The sequence below is a fragment of the Dromiciops gliroides genome, chromosome 1 (genome assembly GCF_019393635.1).
Source record: "Dromiciops gliroides isolate mDroGli1 chromosome 1, mDroGli1.pri, whole genome shotgun sequence".
NCBI classification, from domain to species: domain Eukaryota; kingdom Metazoa; phylum Chordata; class Mammalia; order Microbiotheria; family Microbiotheriidae; genus Dromiciops; species Dromiciops gliroides.
In genome coordinates, this window is record NC_057861.1 from 571,165,108 (window position 1) to 571,180,534 (window position 15,427).

Genomic DNA, 15,427 nt, shown 5'->3' on the forward strand with positions numbered 1-15,427 from the left:
CTTGAGTATTGAGTTCTGTGGGGACCAATTTTTAATTGGGGAGTGTTAGCTAAGCGACTCGCTGCAATATTGGGGCAAGGAAGGAGACCAGCAGCCTCCCTCAAAACAGAGCAGGATTTATTTAACAAGAACGAACTTAAAAAAACACACAAACAGCATCAGTAGGATCAAGGGAAAGGAAATAAAATGGGGAAAAGGGAAATTATACAACCTGAATAACACCACCGCCCAGGAATCAGCTGAGAACACACAGCAGTGTCCTGTCACCTTCCAGTTTCAAGCTAGAATGGCGAATCTCCTCCGTTCTTCCCAGCAGACCCCAGACAGCCCCCAGCCAATTGGCTGCCCACTCTGACAGCCCTCAGTAGGCTTCCAATCATAATTTTGCCAGGCCCATATAGGCATCAGTGAGTGGTGATGATGTGAGGTGCCAGCGCCATGGTGATGGCTACAACCAGTGGGTGGAGCACCGTGCCATTTCCAGAGCCCCAGAGGCCAGTGCATGTGCTGAGGTTTTTTTTTTTTTTTAATTCTAGCCAAAAGATGGGGGTCATAAAGACCTCAAATAACAATTAATTCTTTACAGTTCTGGGTACTACGTTTTAGGACAGTCACTGATGAGCTCGAGAATGTTCAGAAGAGGGCTACTAAAGTGCTAAATGGCTTTGAAGGAGCTTGGAAAACAAAAACTATAGGGAGAATGTGATAAGTATCCTCAAATACGGTTATCCCTTGTACATTGTGACAGTATCATGTACAATTTCCATTCAGTTTTCTCCAGAGGTCTATTATAGCTAATTTTTCAAAAATTCTATTTATTTCCTTAGCTTCTTTCTTATTTATTTTATGTATATCATATATGTATATGTATATTCATATATACATATGTGTGGAGAGAGAGATAATTAGTATGTATATACAGTCATACCTGGGCACTCGTTGGCTTTGAAACTTTTTTAATTCAGCATTTGATATGTTTTGATGAGAAAAAAATGCTGCCACACTCAACACTTGCTTGGCACTTGTTGCACTTGTTAGGTACCTGTTGTACTTGCTAAAACCTGTATGAGTCAAGATGCCTCCCTGCATCCAGTCTCTCTGGATAAAACAAAGGTTAGGCTCACAGTAGCTTGTGCTCAGTGCAGAACCCCATACATTTGCCATTGTACTTTCTTGTGCTTTTTTTTTTCTTCATTTCAAGCTGTTTTTTTGTTTGTTTGTTTTTTTGTTCTTACAAGTCATCTTGAGTTTGAAGAAGGTTAGTGATACCATTGAGCAGAAAAGAAAATTGGTAAGAACCACAATAGAACAGAACAAAAGAAATAATATCTAAATACAACCATGGTAGCCCCATGTCTGATTTCACTACCAAGTACAAAATGCCTAGAATAGTGATCTATTAAGATAGTGAAAAATAAGGAAGCTTATTAGCAGCAAGTGTTGCTAGAGGTGTGAAGGCTGTGACTAAGCAAAGGTCACAGATATGGGAAGAAGTGGAGAAGTTGTTGTACATATATTTATAAGAATACATACACACAGACACGGGCAGGGGCAGGAGCAGACAGGTAGAGGCAGGCAGAGAGAGAGAGAGAGATACGCATTCAGACCGCCAAGGGAGCAGACACACACACATATATATTTGTTTATATGAGGTTGAACTCCCCCACTAGCATAGTCTTACTGTTTCCTCCTATAGTTTGTTTAACGTTTCCTTTAGAAATTTGGATGATATGTCATTTGGTACATATATATTTAGTATTGATATTACTTCATTGTCTTTCAGCAAAATATAGTTTCCCTGATTATCTCTTTTAAATAAGTCTATCTTTACTTTTTCTTTATGTGAGTTCATGATTGTTACTCCCTGCCTTTTCTTGCTTCAGCTGAAGTGTAATAGATTTTGCTTTATCCCACTATTTTAATTTTTCTGTGTCTTTTTGAAGTGTGTTTCTTTTAAATAACACATTATTGGATACTGCTTTCTAATTCATTCTGCTATCTACTTCCATTGTTGCTGAATTTATCCCATTCACATTCCAAGTTATGATTACTGTGTATTTCCCTCCATTCTATTTTCTTTTGTTTATCCTCTCTCTCTCTCTCTCTCTCTCTCTCTCTCTTTCTTTGGTGAGGCAATTGGGGTTAAGTGACTTGCCCAGGGTCACGCAGCTAGTATTAAGTGTCTGAGGCTGGATTTGAACTCAGGTCCTCCTGACTCCAGGGCCACTGTGCCACCTAGCTGCCCTCCCCCCTCTTTTTTTAATCCTTTCCCTCTGCAGAACACTATTTTGTTTCTAACCAATGACTCCTTTAATCCTTCATCCTTTTTATCACCTTCTCTCCGGCACTACTTCCTTGTTTGAGTAAGATAAATCACTATACCCAACTATCTGTGTGTGTGTGTGTGTGTGTGTGTGTGTGTGTGTGCGCGCGCGTGTGTGTGTGTATTCTTCCCTCTTTGAACCAATTTAGATGAGAGAGATTCAAGCATTGCCTGTCTTCTCTCCTCACCATTCTTCTCTCTGCTGTAAATCTCTTCCTTGGGCATTTCTTTCATGTGAGATAATTTCCCCCGTTCTTCCCCTTCTTTTCCCAGTTCATCCCTTTCTCACTCTTCCATTCTTCTTTTGAAATAATCCCAGCATAATGGACTCACACCTGATCCCTCAGTCTATGACTCTTTCTGAATGCCCTAATAATGTTAAATTTCTTAGGAGTTACCTAAATCATTTACCCATATAAGAATGTAAACAGTTTCAGTTTATTGAGTCTCTTTCATGTTTATTTTCATATGCTTCTCTTCTGTTTTGTATTTGAATATGAAAATTGCTATTCAGCTCTGGTATTTTCATTAGGAATGCTTGAAAGTCCTCTATTTCATTTGTGAGAATTAGAGCGCTACCACCCTTGTGGTTGATAGCTTGTTTTCTCCACCGTCTTTGTGGGAATTGTTTTATTTTATCACATTTCAAGGGAGCTGCTGAAGTTTGAGGAGAAGAGGAAGGGAACCATGGGCACAAGTACACTTTAGGAACTCCTCTTAGCTGAGTAGAAAATGGATTGAAAACACTGAAGTTACAAGCTAGTGAAGTTAGCACCCACACTAGGTCTTGCTTAAACCCCAGTTGCTTAATAAATGATAAATAAAGGAATAAAATTTAATTGTATAGGGTTTTTTTGGAAATAATGACCTTTGGTAGTGAGTTTTTCACACTGGTAAAATTTGCCTTATACTTGTGGCTGGGAAATATTATTTGACACTGTATAAAGTACTTTCTTCACAACCCTGAGTGATAAGTGGCACAAGTGTTTTTATCCCCATTTTACAGATGAGGAAATATGAAGTGAGTTGCCCAAGCTGACACAGCTAGTAAGAACTTGAGCCAGGAGTCTAACCAGCTTTCCTGACTTTCGATCCAGTGTTCTTTCCACCATGCCATACTATCAATATGGTATTGAAATCAACATGTCTACCAGCTAGAAAATGAAATAAAAATAATTTATCTTTCTAATGTTTTCAACTACTGATTTCAACCATGTAATTGTCATATATTAGGATCATCTTAAGCAGAGAAAGAGTCTTGAAAGGCAAAATGACATAATTGTTATAGAGCTTTCCCTAGATTCAAGAATACCTGGGTTTATGAACTTTGGCTGGCATATACTAAATACTTGAGCTCACAATAACTGAGGAAACTCTAAGATTTATCCATTGCAGAGAAATGCCAATCTGCATTGGTAGAGGGAATTTCCTGGTTTTTTGTTTGTTTGTTTGTTTTTTGGTGAGGCAGTTGGGGTTAAGTGACTTGCCCAGGGTCACACAGCTAGTAGGTGTCAAGTGTCTGAGGCCAGAACTGAACCCTGGGCCTCCTGAATCCAGAGCAGGTGCTTTATCCACTGCAGCACCTAGCTGCCCCAGTAAAGGGAATTTCCTGATCAGGAATTCCCTTATCCCAGGGAAACCACAGGTCCAAAAATAATATAATAAAATAATACAATAATAAGCAGGGCTTACTCTAAACAAATGTGAAATGAAGTAAGTTTTGACTTTGGTTGATGTTACTGTGCGAAAATAGCCAACTGATCAGATCCGGGTTTGATTTTGGCCTCTTCAGCATTTCCATTTGGAATTTGACAAGATTTAAATCTATCAATTGAATGGAATTACATACCTAAATGACCAGAGAGATATAGTACTCCCAACTCACTCATGCTTCTCTTCTATTGTTCCTTCCTCTGAGTTAGAGAGAACAATCCCATCTCATGAAAGAACATGAAGATGTTCAGGAACAAATGACAATGCGCTATGAGGAAAGAATCACAGAACTCCACAGTATCATTGCTGAGCTAAATAAGAAGATTGACCACCTACAAGGAACAGCAATCAGGTAAAGTATTCCCGATTGGTTTTCTAATTTCTGAAAAAGAAATTATCTCAGTAAATATAAGTTGTGTGATTACAGAGACATAAATAGAACCCTTTCTTGTGAGAGTCCTGCATGATTATTAACTGTTTTCCTTTATCATCTCTATTTTGACTGTGTTTCACATAAAAGTTATATTCCCTTCTCTGAGTTTAAATGTGATTATGTGTATTGTAGCTGGCATCTTTCTGTTATAATCTGATTCATTATGGAAATTTAAGGAGATTGCCTCAGATAGACAAGTTCAAGTCTTATCCCTGACACACGATTGCTGTTTGACCTTTATGAAGATACTTAAGGTCTCTCAAGGTTCCAAAATTAAAAGTGACAAAGCAGTTTCTGGTCTGCATTGGTGGACAAAATTTCCTTTACTGATAAACTTACAGATGCAGAGTAGATACTTCTCCCTTCTATCACTATCCCTCAAATCTAATACATGGTGTTTATTGATTCTAACTGTCTGCTAAACCTGGTCATCAAAATAGTGGATGAAAATTACATACCTAAATGGTAATTGGTAGGGTTAAATGACTTTCTTGGAGTCATTGTCATTGGGGAACTGAGGCAGAATTTTTTATGTCCTTCATTCATTCCTAAAAGAGTTATTGATATCTAAAACTTCATCCTTAGCCATTGGTTTTTTGTCTACTGTCTCAAGTTTCCATTATCATTAAGCAAAGGGGTTTGATTTAAGTAGGTTATTGGGTTAGAGATGAAATTTCCTGTCTTCTTAACAAGGCTCATGGAACAGCCTTGTTAAAAGTAGATATTTGGTACCTACTTCTGTAAAAGTAGCAGAAAATCTATTTATAAGCATTTTCTTACCTGAATTAGGGTCACATGGCTGTTCTGTAAAGTAGGTGGAGGGGAGTCAGAAAGCTGGAAAAGGAACGGGCCAGGATGGGAAAAGCTTTAAACCCAAATGGAGAAATTTATATTTGAACCTGGAGGTAATAAGCAGTCACTAGAATTTGCTGAGTGTGGCCACAGGAGGGAGGTGGAATGGACAGAACTATGTTTTACAGAACTTTGTAGCACAGATTAAATCATTTATTCTTGCTGGAGTTTAGTTTCTTTCTCTGTATAATTAAAGGATTGGCCTAGATGACCTCTAAAGTTCCTTCCAGCTCTAAATCCTATAATCTTATAAAAGGTTCTGATTCATGTAGATATGTAGCAGAATTAAAATAAGAAGTTCTCTTTATTTTTTTAAAAGGTCTATTTAGAACAAATGAAAGAAAATCTGTATGGAAATCACTTTTCTTAGTATGGAACAAATTAAAGTAAGTTAATGAAAGGTTTTTCTGAGTCTGTGATTAGTAGATGGCTTAATAAATTAGTTGTTTTTTAGTTATTCATTCATTTATTTATCTATTTATCTACCCATCTATTTATCTACCTATTTATTTTTGTTCATTCATTCACTTGCTCATTCATTTATTGTTTTGAGTTCCAAATTCTATCCCTCTCTCATTCCCTCCTTCCCTCCCCTCTCCCCTCCCCAAGGTTTCAAACAATCAGTATAGGTTATACATGTGCAATTATGTAAAACATTACCATATTAGTAATTTTACCTAAAAAGACTCAAGTAAAAGAAAAGTGCAAAATAGCATGCTAGAGTCTGTTTTCAATATCAGTTCTTTCTCTGGAGGTGGATAGTATGCTTCATCATTATTCCTTTGGGATTGTCTTGGATCATTTTATTGCTGAGAGTAGTTAAATCATTCACAATTGCTCATAGAGCTATAATGCTGTCACTGTGCACAATGATCTCTTGGTTCTGCTCACTCAGTTCATATGAGTCTTTCCAGGTTTTTCTGAAATGATCCTGCTTGTCATTTCTTATAGCACAATAATATTCCATTACAATCATATTCCTTAGCTTGTTCAGTCATTCCTCAATTGGTGGACCTTCCTTTGATTTCCAATTCTTAGCCACCACAAAGATTTGTTGTACATATTTTTTGTACAATTTTTTTCCTTTTCTCTTTTTCACAGTTACTACTGTTAGCTGTTTCCCTCCATCCTATTCCCTTTCCCATGACATTTACTCTATTATCTGTCTTCTTTCACCCTATCTCTCTTCAAAAAGGATTTGCTTTTGACTGCCCCCTCCCCCAATCTGCCCTCCCTTCTTTTACCCCTCCCTCCTTATCCCCTTCCCCTCCTACTTTCCTACAGGGTTAGATAGATTACTCTATCCAATTGAGTGTGTATCTTAATCCCTCCTTCAGCCAGCTCTGATGAGATTAAGGTGTTTGAGCCTATTCTGATGAGTATAAGGTTCATTCACTGCCCTGCTCCTCCCCCTTCTCTCTGGCTACTCCATAAGCTCTTTCCTGTTTCTTTCATGTGAGGTTTCACCCCATTCTACCTCTACCCTTTCCCCTCTGCTGGTGCATTTCTCTCACTCCTCAATTTTACCCTAAAGATGTCATCATAGGGCAGCTAGGTGACACATTGGACAAAGCACCCACCCTGGACCCAGGAGGACCCGAGTCTAAATCCAGCCTCAGACACAAGATCTTCACCCACTGCGTGACCCCAGGCATGTCACCCAACTCCAACCACCCCACAAAAAGAGATAAACAAAAAATAAATACTTTATAGATATCATCCCATCACAATCAATTTCCACCTGTGCCCGCTGTATTCTGTATACATTTATTTCTATCATCTGCCCTAATAATGAGAAATTTCTTATGAGTTAGACATATCATCTTGCCATGTAAACAGTTTAACCATTTTACATGGCTCTTAATTTCTTTTTCCTGTTTACCTTTTTATGCTTCTCTAGGGGTCTTGTATTTGAAAGTCAAATTTTCTATTCAGCTCAGGTCTTTTCATCACAAATACCTGAAAGTCCTGTTTTTCATTGAAGTCCCATTTTTTCCCCCTGAAAGATTATACTCAGTTTTTCTGGGTAGGTAATTCTTGGTTGTAATCCCAATTCCTGTGCCCTCTGGAATATCATATTCCATGCCCTCTGATCCTTTCATGTAGAACCTGCTAGATCTTGTGCTATCCTGACTGTGGCTCCACAGTACTTGAATTGTTTCTCTTTTGGCTGCTTGCAATATTTTCTCCTTGACCTGGGAGCTCTGGAATTTGGCTATAATATTCCTGGGAATTTTCCTTTTGGGATCTCTTTCAGGAGGTGAATAGGTAGATCCTTTCAGTTTCTATTTTACCTTCTGCTTCTAGAATATCAGGGCAGTTTTCCTTACAATTTCCTGGAAGATGATGTCTAAGCTCTTTCCTTCATCTAGGTTTTCAGGTAGTCCAATAATTTTAAAATTATCTCTCCTGAATCTATTTTCCTGGTCAGCTGTTTTTCCAAAGAGATATTTCACATTGCCCTCTATTTTTTTTATTCATTTGGATATGTTTTATTGTGTCTTTATTTCTCATAAAATCATTAGCTTCTATTTGCTTAATCCTAATTTTTAAGCAATGATGTTCTTCAGAGAGCTTTTGTACCTCCTTTTCCATTTGACCAATTTGTCTTTTTAAGCTGTTGACTTTTTTTTTCATGACTCTCATGCATCACTTTCATTTCTCTTTCCATTTTTGCCTCTACCTCTCTCACTTTATCTTTAAAGTCCTTTTTGAGCACCTCTATGGCCTGAGACCAAATCATATTTTTCTTGGAAGTTTTGGATGTAGGAGCCCTAATGTTGCTATCCTCTTCTGAGGGTGTACCTCTATCTTCCTTGTCACTAAATAAACTTTCTATGGTCCTCACCTTTCTCTGTCTGCTCATTTTGCCTATCTTTTACTTGACTTTTAACTCCTTAAAGTGGGGTATTATTTCCAGGCTGCACTGTTCCAAGCTTCAGGGCATCCCAGTTGGTACGATTTAAGGAGGGGCAGGTTCTTCAATCACCTCGCTTGTTCCCTGGTCCATAGATAACCCCAGGCTAACTTGCTAATTAACCAGACAGCAAAACTTTGTGTGCTGTGGTTGTGTTAAGGGCTAAAATTCTAGCTAGTCTGTCTAAAATATCTAATGAGTGGTCGCCAATAAATTATAAGCTTCAGCAAGAGTTAGACTTTTAAGCGTTTATTAAGGAGAATAAGAATTTGATAAAGAGAGAGAAAGGCCTAGATTCCTATCTATTAAAGGGAGAGCGCATTTTTAGCTCCCTTCTCTGCCAGAGTCCCGAGGAAAGAGTGTGAGCCCAAGCACCAGTCTCTTCCTTCCTCCTCCCACTCGCCCGCGTTACTTCCTGACGCCAAAGAAGAGACTCCTGGTCTTGCCATCAAAGACCTTCATTTCATGAGTGGAACTCTTCTACAGTAAGTCTCCAGCAGGTGGCCTCATTCCAATCGTTACAGTTGGTAGCTCCAACGAGCCTCCTCCCCTCCCCTACCTGGGCCACTTAAGCCTAATAGGCAGTACAAATAACCCATTTGTAAAATATTTGAGCTCTATCACACAGCTAACAGGTGTCACATCTAGGTCTTATAGTTCATAGTCTAGCAGTACCCTTGCTACTATACCATGCAGCTCTAACCTGAATTTTTTCTCAAAGAATACAACAAAGCTCCATACATACTTTATCCTCCAGAACCTTGATGAGAGATTGATCCTTGGCCCACACATTCATGTCCTGTGCACTATGACATACCTGTATGCAATTAATTACACTTGGATTATTCTGATCTAGGAAGATTTGTTGATTCACATGATGGGGTTGTTTCAGTTCATTTGGGGAAGACAGAGCATCTCTCTTTGCCAGAGCATTGGCTGAAAAAAAAAAATGTATGGTGCTTGATGCGTCTGAATGCCTCATAGTGATCAGATATTCATTACTAATTATTCATCTCCTTGAACAATTAACAACAGTCATCTTAGAAGAGAATCTCTTATCCATGTAAAAAAGAGAAATTGAGAAATATATCTTCAACTAACTCTGGAATTCAATTTTTTTTTTTGGTGGGGCAATGGGGGTTAAGTGACTTGCCCAGGGTCACACAGCTAGTAAGTGTCAAGTGTCTGAGGCTGGATTTGAACTCAGGTACTCCTGAATCCAGGCTGGTGCTTTATCCACCGCACCATCTAGCTGCCCTGGAATTCAATTTTGAAGAATTCTGTCAGAGCAGATTTAACATGAGATCAACCTTCTTCCTCAAGGAGACTTTTATGTTTAAAAAGATCACTTCTCAAATTGAACTGTGTTTTTGGTGAACCAACTTTAAGAGCATGAAAAGAGGCAACAAAAACCCTTATCAGAACAGTTATCAGAACTCCCATAGAGCTGGGGAAAAAAAGATAATTCACATTGATCCATTTAATTTTTGGTATCACAAGAACTGCTCTCTCAGAATTTAACTGGTGTTTCAAAACATCATAGTATAGAGGAAAATCAGTGTTTTGGGATTTGGAGGATTTATGTTTGACTTCCAGCTTTGTAACTATTGATATGAAATAGGACAAATCATATTACTTCTCTGGTCTTGTTTTTTCTCATTTAAAATGAGGAGTTCTTTCTCTAAATCCTGTTTTATCTGATTTTGAACTTCTGAGCCAGGAATGACTTGGTTTAGTCTGGTGAGTTAGGCTTGAAATTGGAACAAAATGAGACTCTATATAAGAAAAGGAGTTTACTTAAGAGTAGCCTGCAAAGGATTTAGCAAGGAAACAGTGTTGTTGATAACAAAAATTTAAAAATAAAAGAAAACTTAAAAAAAAAGTCTCCTTTTGACCAAAAATCACTGTAAACGGTTGTTAATTTCTTTTTGCCCTGAGATATTTATTGTTAGATCCCTAAATGATTAACTTATTTGTGAAACATTATTTATATTTATATCCCGTAATTGCAACCCTTCTATTTTATATTGTTTGGAGGTTGTGTTATGAATGATTCAGAAGGATTTAATTTTGCTTTATTTGTACCTGTGTTCAGTGGTTATAGGTGTTCCTGAATCATTGGTTTAACACTGATACTGTAGTTATACTGTAGTAACCCTTAGTTATGTATATGATCAGAGTCAGTGAGTGAGTGTGTGTGTATGTATGAGAGAGAGGGTGGGAGAAGAAGAGGGAGAAAAAAGAGATTTTAGAGAGGAAACATAAATGAGCTTAAAGATTTTCCTCCTTATTTGTGAATACAAGTGAAAATTAGTAGCCCTCTTAATATATCTTAGGGTTAATGTTTTCAAACTATTTCTTTTATCTACCTTCTCCCTTTCTTTTCTAGAGCTCTTGGGGGACACTTAGTCGAGTATTTTTTTTTTTATTTATAGTTTTGGGTTCCAACTTTTATCCCTTCTTCCCTCCCTCCTCTCCCACCTCCTTGAGGCAGTAACCAATCAAATATAGGTTATACATGTACGATTATGTAAAACATTACCATATTAGTCATTCTGTATATGAAAACTTGAATAAAAGAAAAAATGAAAGAAAGTGAAAAATAGCATGCTTTAGTCTCTGTTCCATCAATATCAGTTCTTTCTTTGGAGGCAGATAATATGTTTCATCAGGGGATTGTCTTGGATCATTGTATTGTTGAAAATAGTTAAGTCTTTCACAGTTCTTCATCAAACAATATTGCTATCTCTGTGCACAATGTTCTCTTCGTTCTGTTCTCTTCACTATACATCAGTTCATACAAGTCTTTCCGGCACTTTCTGAAATCATCCTACTTGTCATTTCTTATAGCAAAATAATATTCTATCACCATCATATACCACAGCTTGTTTAGCCATTCCTCAATAGATGGGCATTTAGTAGAGTATTTCTTGGAATTACTTCTCCACATAAATCCTGCAACATCTGGTTGAGTTTGAAATGTGAAGCTAACTTTCCATTGGTTCTATCATTTCATTAGCTCCTTAGCCAAATTACGCTCTTCTTTCTTTTTTGGGGGGGGGTGGGGGTGGGGTGGGGCAATGAGGGTTAAAGTGTCAAATGTCTGAGGCTGGATTTGAACTTGGGTCCTCCTGAATCCAAGGCCAGTGCTTTATTCAGTGCACCATCTTAGTAGCCCCCCGAAATATTTTTTTCTTTTTTTTTTTCATTTTTTTTTGGAGGGAGGGCAGGGCAATGAGGGTTAAGTGACTTGCCCAGGGTCACACAGCTAGTAAGGGTCATGTGTCTGAGGCCAGATTTGAACTCAGGTCCTTCTGAATCCAGGGTCAGCACTCTATCCTCTGCACCATACCTAGCTGCCCCCTCTGCTTTCACTTCTAAGAGAAAACTCCTGTTAGCAGGAAATATTGGGAAACTGCTCCTCATGTCCTGTCCCTGCTCTCATGTTCTGTGCTTTCTGTGCTAAGGTGCTAGTATGCAGCACTTAAATTGGAATAATTCAGTAGCTATAACTTTAGACTACAAAGGAAAAAGTATTTGAAACTCAATAATTTGTGCACTATTTTATTCCATAAATAAATATATAGCCCAGCATTGTTTTTGTAGGCTTAACAAGAGTCCTTTTTCCACCACCTTTGTCTAGAATATGTGCATTTATTTGTTAGAAAGGAATCTTTCCTAGGTGACTACTTGGGAAAGAGGTCATCACCACATTTGTTCCTTCGGCATCATATTCTCTTGCCATTTACCCTTCCTCTAGAGACTTTATCCTAGTCCTTCCATTGTGGGATATCTTACTGACTCTTCTTTTTGTTTAGGGAAGAAGATGAGTACTCAGAGTTACCATCAGAGCTCAGTCAAAGTCAACAAGAAAATGAGGATTCTCAAAGCTTGGATCAAGACCAAACATCTGTCTCCATTCCTGAGAATCAATCTACCATGGTTACTGCTGACATGGGTGAGTCTTTTAACAAAGAAGCAATGGGTTTGGAGTTAAAGGACCTGGGTTTAAATTCTGCCTCTGTCACTATGTGTATGACTTTGGTCAAGTTAACTTCTGGGCCTAAATTTCCTAAGATGCAAAGTAGGGGCATTAGACAAAATGATCTCCAACATTTCTTCCATTCCTAAATCAATTAACTTGTAATGCTTACCCCTATTACGACAAGACTAGAGTTCTAGTCTTTATAGATGTAATACATGTTATGTGGAGGAAATACTGATCTGAGAATTTAAACCTAGAGTACAAAGAATAGTGTCTTCAGGTGAATGAACAGGAGCAGATAAAACTCCAAATAATACATGAGATTGGCATTAATAAACAGTTCTTTCAGACTTTGTCCAGTTTGAAGAAAATATTAGAAATCATTTGCATATCTTTAATCCTTTTAGAGGTGTGAAGAAGTTTCTCAATCAACTTACTGAAATTATAGGGAGGTTATCCATTGGCTTGCCAGAGTGCAGTGGAAGATGGGGAAATTTTTCTTTCTATTAATTGGCAATGTCATCTTGAGACTTAGTCATTTACCCAGTAGGAGACATTGAGCCCAAAAGATAACAAACCCCAAATGTCCAGCTAAAGAGTTCATTTGAGGTGTGGGAAGGAACAGGCACAGGAAACCAAGCAAAGATACTGTGACATCCCAGGAAAGCAGAATGAGTACTTTAAGACAAGAATAAAGATAGGATCCTACAATGTAAGGTGTGAGTTGGTGATATGTGTTCCCTGCATGTCTACAATTTTTCTGGTTTACTGTGCATTTGTAGCCACTCTTCACAGGGATCCTATGAAAAACCACTTTCTGTGGTACATTATTGCTTCATCCTCCCCGAACAAGATAAGCTGGTTACCTTAAAACTTATCACCCAGAGGGCAGCTAGGTGGTGCAGTGGATATTTCAGGAGGACCTGGGTTCAATTTTGGCCTCAGACACTTGACACTTACTAGCTGTGTGACCCTGGGCAAGTCACTTAACCCTCATTGCCCCACAAAAAACCAAAAACAAAAACTCCTCACCCAACTTTTGAGACTCAACATCTCAACTCTTTTGTTTCCTTTCTCCTCTGACTGGAGGGCTGGAGGGAAGAGCAATAAATTCCTCTAAAAACCTTCTTTCATTGAAGGTTAACAATGCTCTAAGTTGTTACTTTCCATTTTCCATCAACACTTCAACTTTGTTTACACTCCATAGAATATCATGTCCACAAGCTTAATTTTCCCATCATCTTTTCAGCTTCCTTTTGTGTATTGTTTTCTCACATTAAATTATCAGCTCCTTGAGGGCAAGGCTGTCTTTTAAAAAAAAATTATATTTACAAAGAGCCTGGTACAGTAGTATTTCATCAATAACATACACACTCAATTGGGTATAGCAATCTATCTTATCCTGCAGCAAAGTAGGAGAGGAAGGGAATAAGGGGTGGGGTCAGAAGCAAAACACTTTTGAGGAGGGACTGGGTAAAAGAGATGGAGAATAGAGTAAATGGTATGGGGAGGGAATAGGATGGAGGGAAGTACAAATAGCAATAATAACTATGAAAAGCCATTTCCCAATTGATAAATGATCAAAAGATATGAATAGTTTTCAGATTAAATAAAGATATCTGTAGCCTTATTTTTAAAAATCCTTTAAGTCACTATTTCTTTTTTTTTAGGGAAGCAATTGGGGTTAAGTGACTTGCCCAGAGTCACACAGCTAGTAAGTATTAAGTGTCTGAGGCCAGATTTGAACTCAGGTACTCCTGAATCCAGGGCCAGTGCTCTATCCTCTGCGCCACCTAGCTGCCCCAAGTCACTATTTTTGATTAGAAGGATGCAAGTCAAAACAATTCTAAGGTACTACCTCATGCCTATTGGATTGGATAGTAGAACAGCAGAAGAAAATGACAAATATTTTATGGGATATGGGGGAAATGAGACATTAATGCACTGTTGGTAGAGTTGAAAACTTGCTCAACCTTTCTGTAGAGCAATTTGGAACTATGGCCAGAGGTGCATAAAACCATGCATACTCTTTAACCTAGCAATACCACTACTAGGCCTTAACTCTTCTCAACAATATAATTATCCAGGGGCAGCTAGGTGGCACAGTGAATAGAGCACCAGCCCTGGATTCAGGAGCACCTGAGTTCAAGTATGGCCTCAGACACTTAACACTTACTAGCTGCGTGACCATGGGCAAGTCACTTAACCCCAATTGCCCTGCAAAAACAAAAAAGAAAAGAAAAAAGAAACATTCTAATGATCCAAAACAATTCCAAAAAGAGATAAAAGCAATAGTATTCCATCACAATCATATACCACAACTTATTCAGTCATTCCTCAATTGATACATTCCCTCAATTTCTAATTCTTTTGCCATCACAAAAAGAGTTGATGTAAATGTTTTGTTTTTGTTTTTTACATATAGGTCCTTTTCCTTTTTATTTGATGTCTCTGGGTACAGAGCTAGTAGCAGTATTTCTTGATCAAAGGGTATGCACAATTTTATAGCCCTTTGATCAAAGTTCCAAATTGTTCTCTAGAATGGTTGGATCAATTAGGTTCACAGTGTACCTGTTTTTCCACATCCCCTCCAGCATTTGTCATTTTCCTTTTCTGTCATGTTAGCCAGTCTGAGGTGGTACCTCATAGTTGTTTTAATTTGCATTTCTCTAATGAGTTAAAGCATTTTTTCATGAGGATATTCATAGCTTTGATTTCTTCTCCTGAAAACTGCCTATTCATATCTTTTGACCACTTGTGAATTGGAGAATGTCACTATTAGTCTTTTAAATTTGGCTCAGTTCTCTATATACTTGAAAAATGAGACCTTTATTGCAGATATTTACTTTTTAAAAAATTCCCCAGTTTTCTACTTTTTGGCTAATTCTGCTAATTTTGGATGCATTGGTTTTATTTGTGCAAAACCTTTTAAATTTAATATAATAAAAATTATCCATATTAAATACCATGATCCTCTCTATCTCTTCTTTGAGCATGTACTCCTACCTTATTTATAGATCTGGTAGGTATTTTTTCTCAATATTCCTCTACTATCCTTAGGCTATCACCCATTATGTCTAAGTCATGTACCCATTTTGAGTTTATCTGTGAGATATAGATTTAGACATAGTTTCTGCTTTCCAGTTTTCTCAACAATTTTTGTCAAATAATGACTTCTTGCCCCAATAGCTTGGATCTTTGGGT

At 37.8% G+C, this 15,427-nt stretch overlaps 1 protein-coding gene across 4 annotated transcripts in view; it reads left to right on the forward strand.

Annotated features, from left to right (window-relative positions):
• The window catches only part of MCC (MCC regulator of WNT signaling pathway), a 278,091-nt gene that overhangs the window by 140,601 nt on the left and 122,063 nt on the right, over positions 1-15,427 (forward strand). For all 4 annotated transcript variants that reach the window (XM_043977529.1, XM_043977531.1, XM_043977532.1 and 1 more), the window contains exons 3-4: positions 4,246-4,388; positions 12,057-12,196. In XM_043977529.1, coding sequence (XP_043833464.1) covers positions 4,246-4,388; positions 12,057-12,196 — 283 coding nt within the window. The remainder of the gene's footprint in view (positions 1-4,245; positions 4,389-12,056; positions 12,197-15,427) is intronic.